General features: G+C 44.8%; 2 protein-coding genes across 2 annotated transcripts; both read right to left on the reverse strand.

Annotated features, from left to right (window-relative positions):
* Positions 1-793: 793 nt before the first annotated feature.
* Positions 794-4,165, reverse strand: LOC311055914 (RNA polymerase-associated protein CTR9 homolog; the record flags this gene model as incomplete). Its single annotated transcript, XM_084072179.1, has 1 exon — positions 794-4,165. The coding sequence occupies one exon, from the start codon at positions 4,163-4,165 to the stop codon at positions 794-796; it is 3,372 nt and encodes a 1,123-aa protein (XP_083928305.1).
* A 10,110-nt stretch (positions 4,166-14,275) lies between these two features.
* On the reverse strand, positions 14,276-15,802 carry LOC311055817 (E3 ubiquitin-protein ligase arih1-like; the record flags this gene model as incomplete). The annotated part of the gene is made up of 1 exon (XM_084072082.1): positions 14,276-15,802. One exon carries the CDS (start codon positions 15,800-15,802, stop codon positions 14,276-14,278), a length of 1,527 nt encoding a protein of 508 aa, XP_083928208.1.
* Positions 15,803-16,928: the final 1,126 nt, after the last annotated feature.

Here is a 16,928-nt window from a genome sequence, read left to right on the forward strand (position 1 = left end):
GGGGACGTGTGTTGTTTCAATGACTTCATTTCATTGTATAATTATAATTTAAAATTTCCCCCAAAAATATAGGCTAAAGAATTTCAGATTTTTTTTGTTGAAAAAACACAGATCCCTTACGCATTAGAAGAACAATATCAGTCACTAGAACCAAGGATGGGTGTTTTCAATTAATCTAAAATGGATTTTACTTTGAAGTTCAATGGGTTTGTATAGGAAGGGGTGCGTCTGATAAAATGAATATCAAATATCTAGACTCAATCAAGCAACTTAAAAACTCTGGTGTCTGGTCTCACAAAAAGCCAGAGTAGATGTTAAAATGACCCCAAACATGTTTGAAAGTGAAATATCCCTTTAAAGGAGTACTGTTCCAGCTCCTATTTCAAGATAGTAAACAAAGAAGGTTCTACTTTGAATCCACATATATTGATATTACCACTCATTAATAATACTTGCCATGACAGAAATAGTTTTTGTGAGATTTGAAATCCTAATCGCTATCATCATCGGATAATAGGTTGGATCATGAATGCCCCATTCTCAGAAACCCTGGGCTTCTAAGCCACTGGTTCTCAACATGGGGTCCGGGGACCACCAGGGGTCCAAACAGACTGTTTAAGGGTCTGTAACTCAAAGAGAGTGCAAATTTGTAGACTCTCAGAGTTAAATAAACACTGACAATTTTACATTTTATATTGGGGTCCCAAGATAAAAATCATATCAAATGGGGGTCTTTGACTTACTACCTATTAAACTGGGGGTCCTTGAAATTAAACAAAGGTTGATCACTGTTCTAAGCCGTTGTCAGAGCAGCGCGGGAGCCCTCGTTGTCTGATCCAGTCTCAGAACCATGGTCTGATGCTGCTGCAGACGAGTCTCCTGACTGACTCTTCTTGCCCTCGCTGTCTGACTGTTCAGAGTCAGACTGCTGCCTCTTCTGCACTGGGAGGTTGCTCCCAGAGAGGTCCTCATCCGAGCGCTCAGAGCACCGCCTGCCGGCCTCGCTGCCAGAACTGTTCCGGCTCCCACTGTGGGAAGCAATGTGCCTCCTGTGGCCACCCTCATCGTCAGTGCCCGGACCGGTGTCTGTTTGGTTTCTGTCTTCAGCTATTTTCAGGCTATCCTCATCTGAAGAAGAGTCAGAAGATGAGATTATGGCCTTAGACTTGATCTTCCCTTTAAGGGAGCGCGGCACGCGTTCAGATCGGGACTTTTCCAAAGTGTTGCGCTCCTTAAGTTTGCGTTGTTTCTTGGGTCGTGGTCCTCCCTCCTCAACGCCATGCTTTCCTCCCTTAATGGGTCTCCTTCGCTTCTTGCGTGACTCCTCACCTTCTTTCTGCTCACTACTGCTGCCACCTTTTCTCATCTTCTTCACAGGCAGGTCTTCATCAGAGTCATCAACAACAAAATCATCAATGTCCGTTCCTTTCTTCCGACGACCTCTCCCTCCTTTCTTCTTTTCTTTGGCTTCCATGTCTGCGAAAATGTAATGTTTTTCTGTGAGCACGTTCTTGTTCTTCTCCAGATAGATGGCTCTCTGCTCGCCAAGCTTCTTCTGCTCCTCAGCCTCCTTGTTTCGCTTTTCCTCCTGTGTTTTCAGAGACTGCTGGCGTATCAGGTCCCTCTCCCGTTTCTGTTTGGCTCTGAGCTCTTTTTCCTCCCCATCCTGCTTCCGTGCACGAGCCACGATGTACTGAGCCTGGCTCAGGAGGTCAGAGCACTGCCTGGCGTTAGAGGCAGCAAGTTCAAGGTCAACTCTCATCTTGTCTTCAGGCTTACTGAGATAGCTGAAATGCCTGTGAGCCAGCTCCAGATGTTTGACTGCACTAAGCACAGCCTTCAGGTTGCTTTTTTCATCTTTCAGCACCAGAGTGGCCAAACTCTGGAGCACCAAGGCCACGTTGAACATCAACACTGTGTCACTGGGCGCCACATGACATGCCTTCAGTAACATCTGTTTACACTCTTGGAGTCTACCACATTTGAAGAGTGCCCTTGCGAGGTACAGCAGCACCTCCGAGTTCTGATGCTTGTAGAATTTCTTCAGGCAACTCTCATACAATTGAACAGCAATGATGTACTGTTTCTGTTCAATGTAGGTGTGAGCCAGATTTAGCAATACATCACCGATGTTTGCTGTGGCCTCCCTCACTTGGGTAAACACATCATGTGCTTCTCTGACATAACCCTTATGGGCCAAGACAGCACCTATCCCATTGGCAGCATAAAGGTTCTTGCTATCATTCTGCAGAACCTGTTCATATATCGCCAGGGCTCTGTCCTGGTGCCTTTTTTCTTTCTCGCGATCTCTGGTGGGCTTGTGCAAGGTCTGTAGCCACACATTACCAAGAGCCAGCATGGAGTACGTGTCATTCTGAGTGGATGGCTGCTTCAAGACATGCTCAAACCTTTTTCGACCTGGCTCCCACTCCTGCTTGGCCATGTGAAGATTCCCTATCAGGGACCAAGCAACTTGGTGATCCTGGTTGATCTGCAGGGCTTCTTCAAACCGGTCAGAAGCATCATCAAAATTTCCTTTGTCCCGAGCCATGGCTCCAAGACGCAGGTAGCAGTCAATATAGCTGGGATGTTCTCTCAGGATGTTTTTGTAAAGTGTTTCAGCTTCATGGAATTCACACATAGCCTCATAGAGGCGAGCCAGATTATAGGAGGTGGTCACAGAGATGGCATTGTAGTAATGCTCTTTGTGCTCTCTCTGAGCTTTGGCCTGGTCCAGAGATGCATGAAAGTATTTATTGGCCTCTCCAAGGTTGCCCATTCTGAAGTGGAGTGCCCCCAAGTTGTTGAGAATCTCAGGGGGAACATCAGCCTGCACCTTCTGGAGGGTGTGAATAGCTTCGCTGTAAGCGGACAGAGCTCCTTGGATGTCGTTCTGCTCAATGAGTTGAGCCAACTCGATCCAGGCTTCCACGTCCTCTGGGTACTGCTCTGTTACCCTCTTCAGAAGGCCTATGCCAATGTCTCGATTGTCTTGATCTTCAGATGCTGCATAGAGAGAACCCAGGATTTTCATAGTTTCATTGTTTTTGGGGCAGACCTTTAAAACCCTTTCAAAGCACTGTGCCGCCTTCTCCTTGTCTTGTCGATGCATATATATCTGTCCCAGGCCGAAGAACGGCAACACAAAGGTGGAGGAAGCAAACTGTGTCGCCTGGTAGTAGTACTGGAAGGCTTGGTCATAGTCTTCCTGCACATGAAAGGAGCGAGCCAACTGGTAGCAACTCTCCGCCTGTATGGCCTCCACCTCCGTGTTGTGCAAAGCATGGCGCGCCAATTGTTGCACTTTACTATAGTCCTTTTTGAAGAAGAAATGGTTGGCCAGGTGGTTGAGGACCATTGGGTTGCTGCGGTCAATGGTATAGGCTTGTGAGAGGAGGTGCACCCCATTCTTAATTGAATCAGCTTCCTTACTGTTGAGCTTTAGTACCGCCAGGCCGACGAGGGCCCCAACACACTGTGAGTCGAGTTCCAGGGCTCGACCAAAAGCCACAACGGCCTTCTCCAGTTTATTGAGCTTGACGAAACAGTGGCCCATGCCAAGTCTCACTTCAGCTGGGCAACCAGGGTTTGCGTGCAGAGCCCTTTTGTAGTAAGCCAGTGCTCCTCTATAGTCTTTTTTATTGAAGGAGATGCAAGCCTTACCAAGCAAAGCAGGGATGTTGCTGGTGGACTGGTTCAGGACAAAGCGGAACTGGGCATCAGCCTGGTCCATTTTGTCTGCTTGTAGAAGGCACAAGCAGGCTCTTCCCAACAAGTGATCCTGATCATACATGATGATCTTGTCTGCCGTGGTGTACAACTGTGTGGCCTGTATGATGACCTTCTTCTTGTCGTCTTGGTTCTTCTCTTGCCGGGCCCGCTGCACATAGTACGCTGCCAGTGTGTCGAGGCAGGTCATCTGGTCGTTTTCATGATCTCTGTAATCCAGGTTGCCATCGATGCGGGCCGCCTCGAGCAGCTTCACAAAGTCTTCTGTCTGTCCCTGCTTGTAGTACTCCAGTGCGAAATCGATCCATATATGCAGCTGTGTGCGTTCCTGCTTCAGAATACTGATAAGCTCATCTCCTTCTGGCAGCTGGTCCAACTCTAGCTCAATTACCTCATCTGTGTCCCGTAAAGGGATGTCTATAGAACCCCGAGACATCCTAAGTGACGGAAACTCCACTTGCTTGTTGTGTTTTAAACACTTTCCAACACCAAATATGGAGCACATATTGAGGTTACCTGTGGATATTGATGACATCACCGTGATGACGTCACCGTGATGACATCAGTGTGGGCTCCATATTTGGGGATCAGCAGCCCACTGTTTCTGAACGTCAGGTCTGGGGACCACCAGGGGTCCAAATAGACCATTATGGGTGAGTATGTTACGTGTCCATTTTCAGAGTTAAATAAAACACTGAGGATCTTACAGTATATATTTGGGTGGCCTATGACCTAATCTAATAGGTATCAAAATGGGGGTCCTTGAAATAAAAATAAAAAAAGGTTGAGAATCACTCAACTCAGAATCACTAGTCGGACTAGCTGGGGTAGTGTTGGCAGCAGGCAGTTTTACCCAGATTATTGAGCCGGTGAAATAGGCACAATGTACTTGGAGGCCAGTCTATGAGGCCAGTACATTGCGCAGTTTGGAGCTTGTTTCCATATTTGGGCATATCTGTCCAGACAAACAGAACAGACAGTTGTCTGTTTATCCTATATTAAAATTTGCTAATGGAAAGGTCGGCCAACAACCCGACACTATGACTTAGACATATCGGTCGGATCGGCAGTGCGACATAGGTGTGGGGGCCGCATAAAGCCGTATAAAGAAAGATACTGTACAAAATGTAAAACATTGTCACATAGGGTGTTGTGACGATGTGGCTTCCGCGTGAATCCCGGACATTATGTGGCCATTCTATGTCGTCAGTCATCCATGACGTCCGGTCATCTCCATGTTTGAGCAAAGGTTTGAAAATAGCTAATCTACAAGCTCACACGGCGTTGCATATACTGTAGTGACGTGTTGTGAGCTTGTGTATCGGCTACCCCCTGAATTAATGAAAAAAACACTAGGCTCTACCCCACGACTGATGGTATGTAGTTTTAAGTTTTAGGCTCCACTTCATGAGCTTATAAAAATGTGCTCTACAACTATTGTATAAAATGTGCGGTCTAATAATATCGTGGCCCATGTGGATCCCATAATTCATGTGGTTGTCTATGACGTAAGTCATCTATGATGTATTTGACTCCAAATTATATGATTATATGAAAAAAGAAACATGTGAAAAAAAATGCATGGAGGTACTTATTTGACCTATTGGCAGTGTGTAGTACGTACACGATATTTGTCACGCTGTAAAAAGTCTGGTGGAATGACCTTTCAGTTGTATTGCTGTTTTTGATGATATGACGAACACTTATTTTTATTTTTGTATTAACATATTTTTTCTTCCTCACTTTCAGTTTACCTACTGTATATTTTATATTTGATATACTATATCTCTATATATTATGTTACAGTCCTAGAAAGAAACCAGTAAGATTGAAAAAGGTTCACTCGTTCCGTGGCTCCGAACCGAGCGGTCCGCTCCACCCCGCCGACGACGGCCTGCGACCGACGGAATAAAAACAAAAAACAAATGGCCGCGAGCTCCCGACCGTAGAGTCGCATGCACAAAATGTGAATTTCTTTTCACAAAAATTCTAAATATTTGCAATACATGAAAAAAAACTATTTGGGGACTACTGGCAGCGTGCAGAAGTCATTTGGTGTTCTGGTGTTTGGTATCTGTCCATATACGAGATTAGGCACACAGACACACAGACACAGAAAGACAAAAAGACATTCTTAGACCAGTGATTCTCAACCTGTGGGCCGGGGACGACTGGTGGGCCAGCGAGGGCATTGCAAGTGGGCCCCAAATAATTGCCAATTTGGCAAGAGTTTAATGATAATATAACATCAATATAAAATAATACAATGATTTAAAAAAAGAAGATTAATGGATTGTTTCTTTAAAAAAAGTTGTCTTTGTGATACTAATAACTAGGAACTATACTATGTATAAATAAACTATGCTAGTTCCATTGATCCAAGCCGGAACACAATCGATTGATAGATCACTGTAATAAACATGCTCTGAAAATGCACACGGCCCACCCATCGGACCACTTAAGTGGTAGGATGGGTGGGCCATGAATGCTTTTGAGATTTTGGGCCCTGATCCAGAAACGGTTGAGAACCACTGTTCTAGACAGCTCACCCCCACCGTGCTATAAAGAAGTGGTTGTCAACAGTGGGTGGTGAGGATATTGCAAGTGGGCCCGCAAATACTTGATAAAACACTAAGGTCGTAATGATAATATAATGTTAATATTATTATAAAATAATTGATGTAAAAAAAAGGTCATGGTATTATTTTCTTTAAAACAGGGAATGTTCAAGTACCAAGGACCCCTTAGATGAGATAGAGAGAGAGAGGACGCAGGGACCCCCACTACATATTGTATTCATGCTAAATGTGTGTTTCCAGACATTTCACCGCTGCACCCTCAATACTTTGTAAACTTGACCTTTGGGTCTGTACTTGGTCTGCTCTTTTTCCCTACGTAGCCGAAAACAGTTGATCTACAAGCTCACAATGTGTCGCAGACGCAGTGTTCCTGTACTGTAGGTACACTTGACAACATCTGAAGAGTTAGAACCTCGTCATCTTAAAGCTTGACTACTGTTACTCCCTCCTTCTCTGCCTCCCCCTGGTCTTCAACCACACAAAATGTTCACGTCCCCTCCTATTTTTCCACTCTCTTCGTCGGCTTCTGGATACTGCCCTTACCCAGTACAAAACACTGACGTTGGCCCACAAGGCAACCAAAGGCATGGGCACCCCCATATCTTTAAAACATCCTACAAACCATCCCGCTCACTCAGATCAGCTAACAAAAGAATGCTGATTGTCCCTTCCCTAAAACACCACGGACAACGCTCCACATGTCTAAGACTTAGAGTCTTCTGTCTCTTCTCCCCCATTGCCTCCTAAACTGTGGAATACATTCCCCATTCATCACAACCGTTGACTCACTTCCAATTTTCCGCCGTTGTCAGACTCCACCTCACCCTTCTTGCACTTCACTCCCCCGTCTTGAATTTAGTTTACTCTGCAGATATACAGTATTAGTTACTTGTTATTTTGTTTTTGTTTCTTAGATCAGCAGTTTTCTCTGCCATGAATTTTAAAAATGTGATTTAGATAGCATGTTGTTTAGACAGATGCAGGTTCATTGTTTACCTGGTATCTTATACAACATACATTGTTCTCTCTGCACTATACTTTTGTGACAATTTATGTTGACTAGAGCTCATGCTTATTCTGCTTATTCCAATTTTGCACTAAGTCGCTCTGGATAAGAGCGTCTGCTAAATGCCTAAATTGTAAATTGCACAGAGACACTGAGGAGTCTAGCAACCAGCAACAGAACCCAGGGTAGACGGGCCACGTTGGATGTAGACTGAAAGATGTACAGGTGTGTCTGTTTGTCTCAGACTCTGTAGGACAGAATGCCAGCAGGCCAGTCCGGATACACTCCTACTCTGTTGGAGTCAGAGGCATGAGCTGTTTCCCCTTGGTCACTGTTAACTGTTAACTTGGTAAACTTCATTACAATCCAGACTCCAGGACATATATTCTCTTAATTCATTCTCAGACTCTTGATGATTCCTCTGCATGTTACTGCTATATCAACCGATTCACTCCAAACTATCTCCCAGTGACAGTGTCCTTCCAGTCAGACCCCCTGTTCACAGAACCTGTTCCCACCAGCCAAATATGTCTGGATGTTGAGAATAGAATTCTGGTTTGGTTCCTATATTCAGCTGTTTCTCAACATCGGGTCAGGGGACCACCAGCGGTCCAAATCGATCCCTATGGGTCTGTAATTGAGTGTACAAAATAGTCGATTGGGGTCCTGGAGATGAAAAAATCTTATATATGGCGGTCTGTAGCTTAATCCATATCAAACTGGGTGTCCTTGAAATTAAAAACTTTGTATTTCACATAAACAATTAAAAATAATAATAATTTGTTAGTGTGAAGAAGCATGCCTAAACCGTCCAGGGGCTTGAGAAGTCCTCCGACATAAAAAGGTTTGACAGAGAGAGGTTTCTGTTGACCGTGTTTGGTGCGAGTTCACACACATCCGATGAGGAGCGCAGCTGTTTTTTCCTCTCCTCCCTCCTCTGGTGGCTGCCTTTCTCCTCCGCCTCCAACTCTTCCAGCCTCTTTCCCATTTTCAGGAACTGGACCTCTAACGTCTTCCGCTCTTCCTCCATGTCTCTGATCTTCTCTTCCTGCGAGAGGAACCTCTCAAACAGTTTGTCTTTGGTCTCCTCCCATTCGCTCTTCTTCACGAACGTCTGGTTCATTTCCTCCAAGGCTCGTTGGTCTCGTTTCTGCATGTGAGAGTAACCGATCATGACCGATGCCAGCGCGACACCGACGCCCACAAACTGCATCTGGGCCTGCTGTGAAATCAAGAGTTCTGACATGATTTTGAAATAAATTCTCGGGAAAAGTTCATGAAGAACCAAAGCCCAGGCACTGAAAGTATAGGTTTGAAAAGTAAAAAGGCCTTTAACACAGTGGGCTTGTTACAAAAGTAAAATACAGCAAGGCTTGCGCCTTCTTCAGGATGATTATGAACTTGTTGAGTGCTTCATCTGCGAGAGCAACTCCAACTAATGAGTCTTTGTACTGCTGTTGATGTTTATATCCCTGAACTGTCACGAGTTGCGTCACAGCTACGCGCTGACTGGACAGAATACTTTGACGATGCCACAGTTGCTATGGTAACCTCTCTGTTACTCAACAGTGGGTCTGGGGACTACCAGGGGTCCAAATGGGCCCTTATGGGTCTGTAACTCTTATCAGAGTTTGTACACAGAGTTTGTCCATTTGTACACTGTTAAATTAGAGTTAAATTAACGCAGAGGATTTTACAGTGTAGATTGTGGTCCCAGAGATGGAAATAATATTACATCAAATGAGCAAGAGCTAAAACAAATAAGTGTATTGAATAAACAAGATCCAATAAAACAATAAAAAGAGTTTGTACAACTAGTTAACAACAAGTAGGCAAGGCAAAGAGGAAAGTAGTGTTTCCTGAAGAGGTGGGTTTTCAGCCTGCGGCGAAAGATGGGTAGTGACTCTGCTGTCCTGACATCAGTGGGGAGTTCATTCCACCACTGAGGAGCCAGAACATAAAAAAGTTGTGACCGTGTAGATCGGCCAGAAGGATAGGCTAGCACCAGGGTTTTAAACTGGATGCGAGCCACTACGGGGAGCCAGTGTAGGGAACGGAGAAGGATAGTTGTGTGGGAGAACTTGGGGCGGTTGAACACCAGACGAGCCGCAGCTTTCTGAACAAGCTCCAGAGGTCTGATGGCAGATGCGGAGCACCAGCAAGGAGGGAGTTGCAGTAGTCCAGGCGGGAGATGACAAGAGCCTGGATGAGCACCTGGGCTGCCTTCTCCGTGATGAAGGGGCGAATCCTCCTGATGTTGTAGAGGAGGAATCTGCAGGACCGTGTCACTGATGCGATGTTTGCCGAGAACGACAGTTGATCGTCCAGGGGCACACCCATATTCTTCGCAGTCCGAGTTGACGTCACCACAGCATTATCAATGGTGATGGCCATGTCTCGGTGCGGACAGCCCTTCCTCGGGAGGAACATCAGCTTGGTCTTTTCCAGGTTGAGCTTCAGGTGGTGGACATCCACTCCGAGATGTCAGCCAGACAAGCAGCAATGTGTGCCTCCACTTGTGTATCAGAGGGGGGGAATGAGAGGATCAGCTGGGTGTCATCGGCATAGCAGTGGTAGGAAAAGTCATGGGAGTGGATGACACCACCAAGAGATGTAGTGTAGAGAGAGAAAAGAAGAGGACCCAGAACCGAGCCTTGGGGAACCCCAGTAGTTAGCCTGTGAGGTTCTGACACAGATCCTCTCAGCATCACCTGGTAGGAGCGACCCGTCAGGTAGGATGCAAACAGGGAGAGTGCAGAGCCTGAGACACCCATCCCCTCAAGGGTGGAGGAGGATCTGATGGTTCACCGTGTCGAACGCTGCGGACAGGTCCAGGAGTATCAGGACGGAGGAGAGAGAGTTCGCTCTAGCGGCATGGAGCGACTCCGTCACTGCCAGGAGGGCAGTCTCGGTCGAGTGACCCACTTTGAACCCACTACGGACCCTTTTTTTATCTTACATTTTATACCACAAGTAAGACGCGCAAACGTGGGAAGCGAACGCAGCTTGAAAATAACAATAAGAAGAATAGAAAGGAATGAGCAATTGTAGAGAAGTGGGTGGTACATTATTTGACTGTATCTGGCTCTGTTTTTCTTAAAAGTGCAAATTAGTCATTTGGAATCCCATGTTATAGCATAGCTAGCTAGCAAGAAGAAATCTAAAACTGTCCTCAAACTAAGGCGTTTACAACTTGCCATCCGGCCTGAAATATGCACAAATGACATGGAATTCTTAGATATTCCAATAGATGAACTTGTGTAGATGCTTTTAGATGTGTTATCTTTTACTGTAGCTGCTATATTTCTCTCAGAGGAGTGTAATTAGTCACCCAGGGGCAGGCGGATTTCAGCCACACTGTAGTGCACTCTGAGATGTGTCAGCAGCCTTCGGCGCGCTTCCTTCCGCTGCGTTCGCAACAAACCTAGACTGTTCCTGAAGAAATCACTGTGGCTCACTGTGACGTCATATTGACTTTCATATTTGCGTCTCCATTGACCTGATGCGAGAGTGCCAACTCGGGACTCCTGAATCACTGCCCTTCACTCCCTTCTAGCCTAGCATCAGGGTCTTGAGCTCTGCAGTGTTGCTAGGTCCACAGTCACGCCACAGTGTGTCTACATACTGTGGTGTGACAGTAGAGTAGAGTGGTCTGACCACGTCTTAGCGGTATGCGGTAAGTCTTTTTAAGTCAAGGTGCATAATAGCAGATACCGCATTGTGCCCTTAATTAACATGGACACTCCCCCATGCGGAAATATGCTGGCGAGTCTTATTACTTAACTGTTTGCGCTCAGCGCACCTTGCATAATAGGGATTGCGCATAAGATGGTGGCGTTAGCACCTAATTACCGCCTAAGACGTGGATTTAAGTCATGCATAATAGGGCTCAGTGAGAGGGGAGGCATGCGTTAATCCGACAGACCTTTTCTCCGACTATGTGGCATCCGCGTGCGGTTAGGGTTAGGGTGCGGGTTTGGTTCGGGTTTAGTATTGGAAACGTCGGAGCGCTGCGCTGTCGGAGGAATGCGCTGTCGGACTAACGTACTGCACCCAGTGAGAGGTCCAGCTCTAGCTCTGGTCCATACCGTTAGGAGTTCTCCTTAACACTATGTGACTCTTCAGCCATTTTGTTCATATCCCGGTTATGCAGCCACTCGACTTTAGTAAAAATAAAGAATACACTTTTGCTACTCACCAAAACAAAGACGGTTTTAATGTGTTGAAAGCCTACCCTCCTTGGTGGAAAGGCCCCCCACCTTCCGTGTAAAATACACTTTTTGGACAGAAAAGAACATATTCCACCAGACGGAATTGTTTTTTAGTTACTCCAGTGCACCACCTATTGATCTGGTCAATGGATTTTTTTCTATTGCACTATACCAGCGATATAAATAAATGCCCAAAGAGTCACATTCTGGTATGGTACCCAGTAGTGTGCAGGCAGTGGTGGACAGTAACAAAGTACATTTACTTGAGTACTGTGCTTTTTTAATGTATTTTTTAAAGCGTACCCTTTAGAATACTTTAAAAAGTAATTTTAAAACAAGTAAGTTGACCAAGCAACTTTCACTTGTAGAGTAATACTTAACCAGGAGTATCCATACTTTGACTCAAGTACTGGGGTTGGGTAGGCTACCTTGGCCACTGCGGTAGGGTTTAAGTGGTTAAGGTGGTGTGGTTCAACCTTATCGTCATGTAAGTGCATATCGTCTCTGTCGGGTATATGAGGTTTCCACCTCATATATCTAAAACTGTTACTTTTCAGGATTCATATTCAAAAGAACAAAATTAGCTCAAAACGAGCTTGCGGATCTGCTACTTTTGTGTGATACTGAAGTATTGTCAAGTAGGGCAGTAACTAACGAAAAAAAACCAAAAGTTAGAATATGGAGATAAGAGGTTTCTGCCCGACAGCAACGACTGATATATTCATTCATTCATTTAGCCTACCCACGCTGTTGGACTGTAGGACCATGTGCATGCTCCAATTCACATGAAGCTACAATCTCTTGCCCAATAGTGGCCAGCTATTTTCTTTTAGCTTATTATTATTATTATTATTATTATTATTATCATTATTATTATTATTATTATTATTACCCTTATTATTATTACCCTTATTATTATTATTATTACACTAATAATAATAATTATTATTATTATTATGATTATTGTCTCCGCCAGGCCGAAAGGTATGGCGAGAGTATGTTTTACGCCCTGTCCGTCCGTCCGTGTGTCCGTGTGTCCATCTATCTGTGAGCAGCTAATCCGGCACCGTTGGCCCGGTCGCTGCGAAACTGCGCACACACACTCCCTGGATGCCAATTCAGAACCTTTACCCCAATTTTTTTTACATGGACCTGTTATAGCCCCACCAGGAGGCCGATTTGTGCAAAACCTATTTACTCCTACAGATTTTATCCAAACCTCATGCAAATCTGTACAGAGTATCTATATAGTCATGTGATCAACACGGATCTGCCCGATTTTTCATATTCCATGGAAAATCCTCATTGGCTAAGGTTGGCTTCCAAAGTTTGCAGGATTGGTCTGTTTTGAACACAATGCCTCAAATCATGAACGCAGCTTGCGATTTCCGTGAAATTTCACACGCATATTCCCACTAGTCTAAGTCTAATTTAGCAAAACACATTTTTGGAACAAAATGCCTCAAATCATTAATTTAGTGTCCGATTGAAAGGTCTAAGAAGAAATGGCACCCTTTTCACATATTTGCTATTATAGCGCCACCAGGAGGCCACAATAACCTACCTGTCCTATTATTATTATTATTATTATTATTATGTTTTTATTTGTACTTGTAGATCAACTGTTTTTGCTATTATTGAAGATGTTTGACGACAAGGACATGCCCAAGATAGGGACAAGATAGGGACATATATATATATATATATATATATATATATATATATATATATATATATATATATCATGTTTAAACCGTGGCTCTGTGTGTCTGTCCGGAGCTAATCTCGTAAACTGTTGGACTGATTAGTGCCAAACTTTGTATAGGCACACTGCCAGTAGGCCACAGATGTATATCATAATCACTCTTTCAAGTGATTATGTTTTCTACTTTTTTGAAATATTTAATATTTAACTTAAATTCTATAATGGAAGTCAAAGGGACTGTGATCAATCAATAATAATCGATAAGAAGGTTGATTTGTCACTAGTACTCATACAGGTACAAACAGTGAAATGCATGTGTGATAAGGTCTATATACTGTGCAACAATAACATGAGAACAATAACAATATAACAATAAGGCAGAACCATGTACTGTATAGATATCTTGTGTATATACATTGTGCAATATTGGTTTGAGCAATCAGTACAGGAATAACTTTGGTTGGTTTATTTTTTGGTTTATTTATTTATGTTTTTTTTTTTAATACATTTTCCTATTTCCCATTGTTTATTGGCCACACACTCTGGAACTCATCACATTTTAAAAATATGCAAACGTGCTACTCTCGTACTTGACCTTGTACTGTACATATGGAGTACTTACAAATAGTAGTGAATCAGCTCATCATAGCAAATTGTGCATTTTATGAAACAAAGCATAACACGTCTAGCATAGTTAGTATACCATAATGTTTATTTTCAGATGTGGAGGGAAGTCATATTTGACCTCTGAGGACAGTGAGAGGTCAAACCCAAGATTTCCGCTAGTGCACCGCATATAATGTTCAAACATAATTGGAACCAAACAATGTAGACAAATATTGAAGTTGTCATTTCCAACTAAATGCATGATGCCCATTCATTTGGTGATATTTTTTAGATCGCGATGCGACGCGAGCTTGTAGATCTGCTATTTTCAAATCAAATCTTGGCGGGTAATTATAATAAGCAGACCTGGCAACACTGCCTGTGCTGCCCTATTAAATTACATCAGCTACTAAGAATCCGTTGCATGGGGGGCATGTCCTCAATCCTCGCTGTACTCCCACAGGTAATTCTCATAGCCTTCGTGCACATGCTGTAGCAGCGCTCTTCGCCTCTTATCACAGTATCTGAACTTATCTTGTACTTTCTTCATGTCCTGCAGGGAGATTTGCCGCTCCAGGTAGCCAGACAGCTCATCTGTGGCGTTTTCCAGATCCGCCTGGTTGTTCTCGAATATAATGGACTGGTTGTTCTTCCGGAGGTAGAAAGCAAAGGCGTAAGTGTACATGAGTGTGGCACGGCACTGTCCCAGAACATCTACGGCCGTCTTTAGGAACTTCACCTCGACCCAGGACATGTTGTGCTCCGCTGCCTCCTCCATCTTCTGCTTGACCCGATCGTAGAGTTTGTTCTCAAAGCGCAGGCCCTGCAAGTGGTTCATGTAGCGGTTGAAATAGAACAGGTACCTTTCCAAGGCTGCCTTGGATTGATCTATTCGTCTCTTCTCTCTGTCTTCAGCATAACTATTGCAGACGTGGGCGCCATAGTGTGACCGTGGACCCAGGCAGATCCAACAGAACTCGGTGTTGCAGCTCTGCTTCCAACAAATCATGTGATTGCAGCCGCCGTTTTTCTCTATGGTGACGTGGCATTTTGGACAGTCCTTGGTGTTTGCTTCGAACCAGTTTGAAGTTTCACTGTCATCGTTGCACTTCTTGATCCATTTCTTCAGCTTCTCACACTTCAAAGGATCGTGACAGTTCTCTCCACAGTTGAAGCAGAACTTACGGCCACACTTGCACCTCACAGACTTGGTATTTGGATATTGGACTTTGACGACGTGATGGCAGTCGGGGGCAGGACACCACTTTAACAGTCGATTACACTCTACAAAACTATTAGTGATTAAAAGCTGGTACTTAAACTTCACTTTCGAATCAGTTATGAGACGCATGACCGTGTTGTCGTCGACCAATATGTCGCAACGATGAGCAGGACAGGGAATGGTGTGTCCCTTTCCTTCTGCCATGATTTTGGCGGTCAAATAATATCCCCAGCACTCCGTACAGAAGTTGTGTCCACACTCCAGGCCTGTGAAGTAAGTGTTGGGGTAGTCCAAATAGCAAATGTGACATGACACATCCTGCGCAGATGATCTCATGTTGATCGGAGGACGGGTCTGCGCGTTCTTACTGGGATTGACCACATGACACTCAGAGAACAGCTTGTCCAGGTTTCCATCAAAGTACCTTTCCATCAGCTTCTCTTTATCCCAGTTGAAGTGACTGAGAAAAATGCGTGTGATTGTCACGGGGTTCTGGATGACCTCGTTGACCTCCTGGATACACTCCACCATATGCTGGACGAGCTGCTCAGGGGTCAACACTTCAGGACAGCATTCCTCCTCCTCGTGGCCACTGCCATCCAAATCGCCACTCTCGTCAAACCCTTCTGGCTCTGTGGTCATATCTCCTTCATCAGAGTCCTCTGCGGAGAGGAAGTGGTCTGACAAAACCTCCCTTTCGTACTTGGGTTTCTTTGCTACCTGCACCGCCTCCAATCTTTCCATTTTCAGGGTATTCATCGACTCTCTGGACTTCCTCTCTTACTCCAAGTGACTCTTAAATGCTGTTGTGTTACAAAAAGGAGGTCTCCCTTATGCAGTGCTCAGCCGTGCATTTATACCTCAGTACACTCCCAAGCCGGTACCTCGCGCCTGGGTACTGATTGGACAGAATTCTGGGTATGTCAGTGTGACGATTATGTCATTTTGACACCCAAATATGCTGTTCCACATTTGTGACGTCAGAGATTCTCTGGCAGAGATATACGCTCCACTGGGTGAACCTTGCTGGTTTTATTATTGTCGGCCACAGCCGTGACCGGAGGCATTAGGGTTGTACTAGACGGGTGCTTGCTAATCACCAGTCTACCGATAGTTAGAGTACCGGTTGTACCGGCCTGTCTGTCTGTGTCCCTTTTATGCCCATATAAGGAGATCTCTATGTCTGTGTCACTTTTATGCCCATATATGGAGATCTCTATGTCTGTGTCACTTTTATGCCCATATATGGAGATCTCTATGTCTGTCTGTCTGTTTGCCTGTGTCCCTTTTATGCCCATATATGGAGATCTCTATGTCTGTCTGTCTGTTTGCCTGTGTCCCTTTTATGCCCATATATGGATATACTGATGTCACCAATGCCCATATGTGGGCATACGGTCGGATTGGCGGTTGAGGGCGACTGCCTATCCAACCGACTTGACGGCAGTCACCATACGTGCTCCGTTCCTCGCCGATCCGCTCTGCTTTGCGACCAGCGAAAATAGTTTGCATGAAAAAAAAAAAAATATATAGCTGCAAGCAGCGATAATACAGGGCCAGACATGGAAACTAGAGAGAGAGAGAGAGAGAGAGAGAGAGAGAGAGAGAGAGAGAGAGAGAGAGAGAGAGAGAGAGAGAGAGAGAGAGAGAGAGAGAGAGAGAGAGAGAGAGAGAGAGACTGGAGAGAGAGAGAGAGAGACATGGATACTGGAGAGAGAGAGAGAGAGAGAGAGAGAGAGAGAGAGAGAGAGAGAGATGGAAACTGGAGAGAGAGAGAGAGAGAGAGAGAGAGAGAGAGAGAGAGAGAGAGACAGACATGGAAACTGGAGAGAGAGAGCGATAGAAACGGAATAGATGAGAGAGAGAGAGA

This window comes from Gymnoscopelus microlampas, assembly GCF_963454915.1.
Source record: "Gymnoscopelus microlampas genome assembly, chromosome: 11".
NCBI classification, from domain to species: Eukaryota; Metazoa; Chordata; class Actinopteri; order Myctophiformes; family Myctophidae; genus Gymnoscopelus; species Gymnoscopelus microlampas.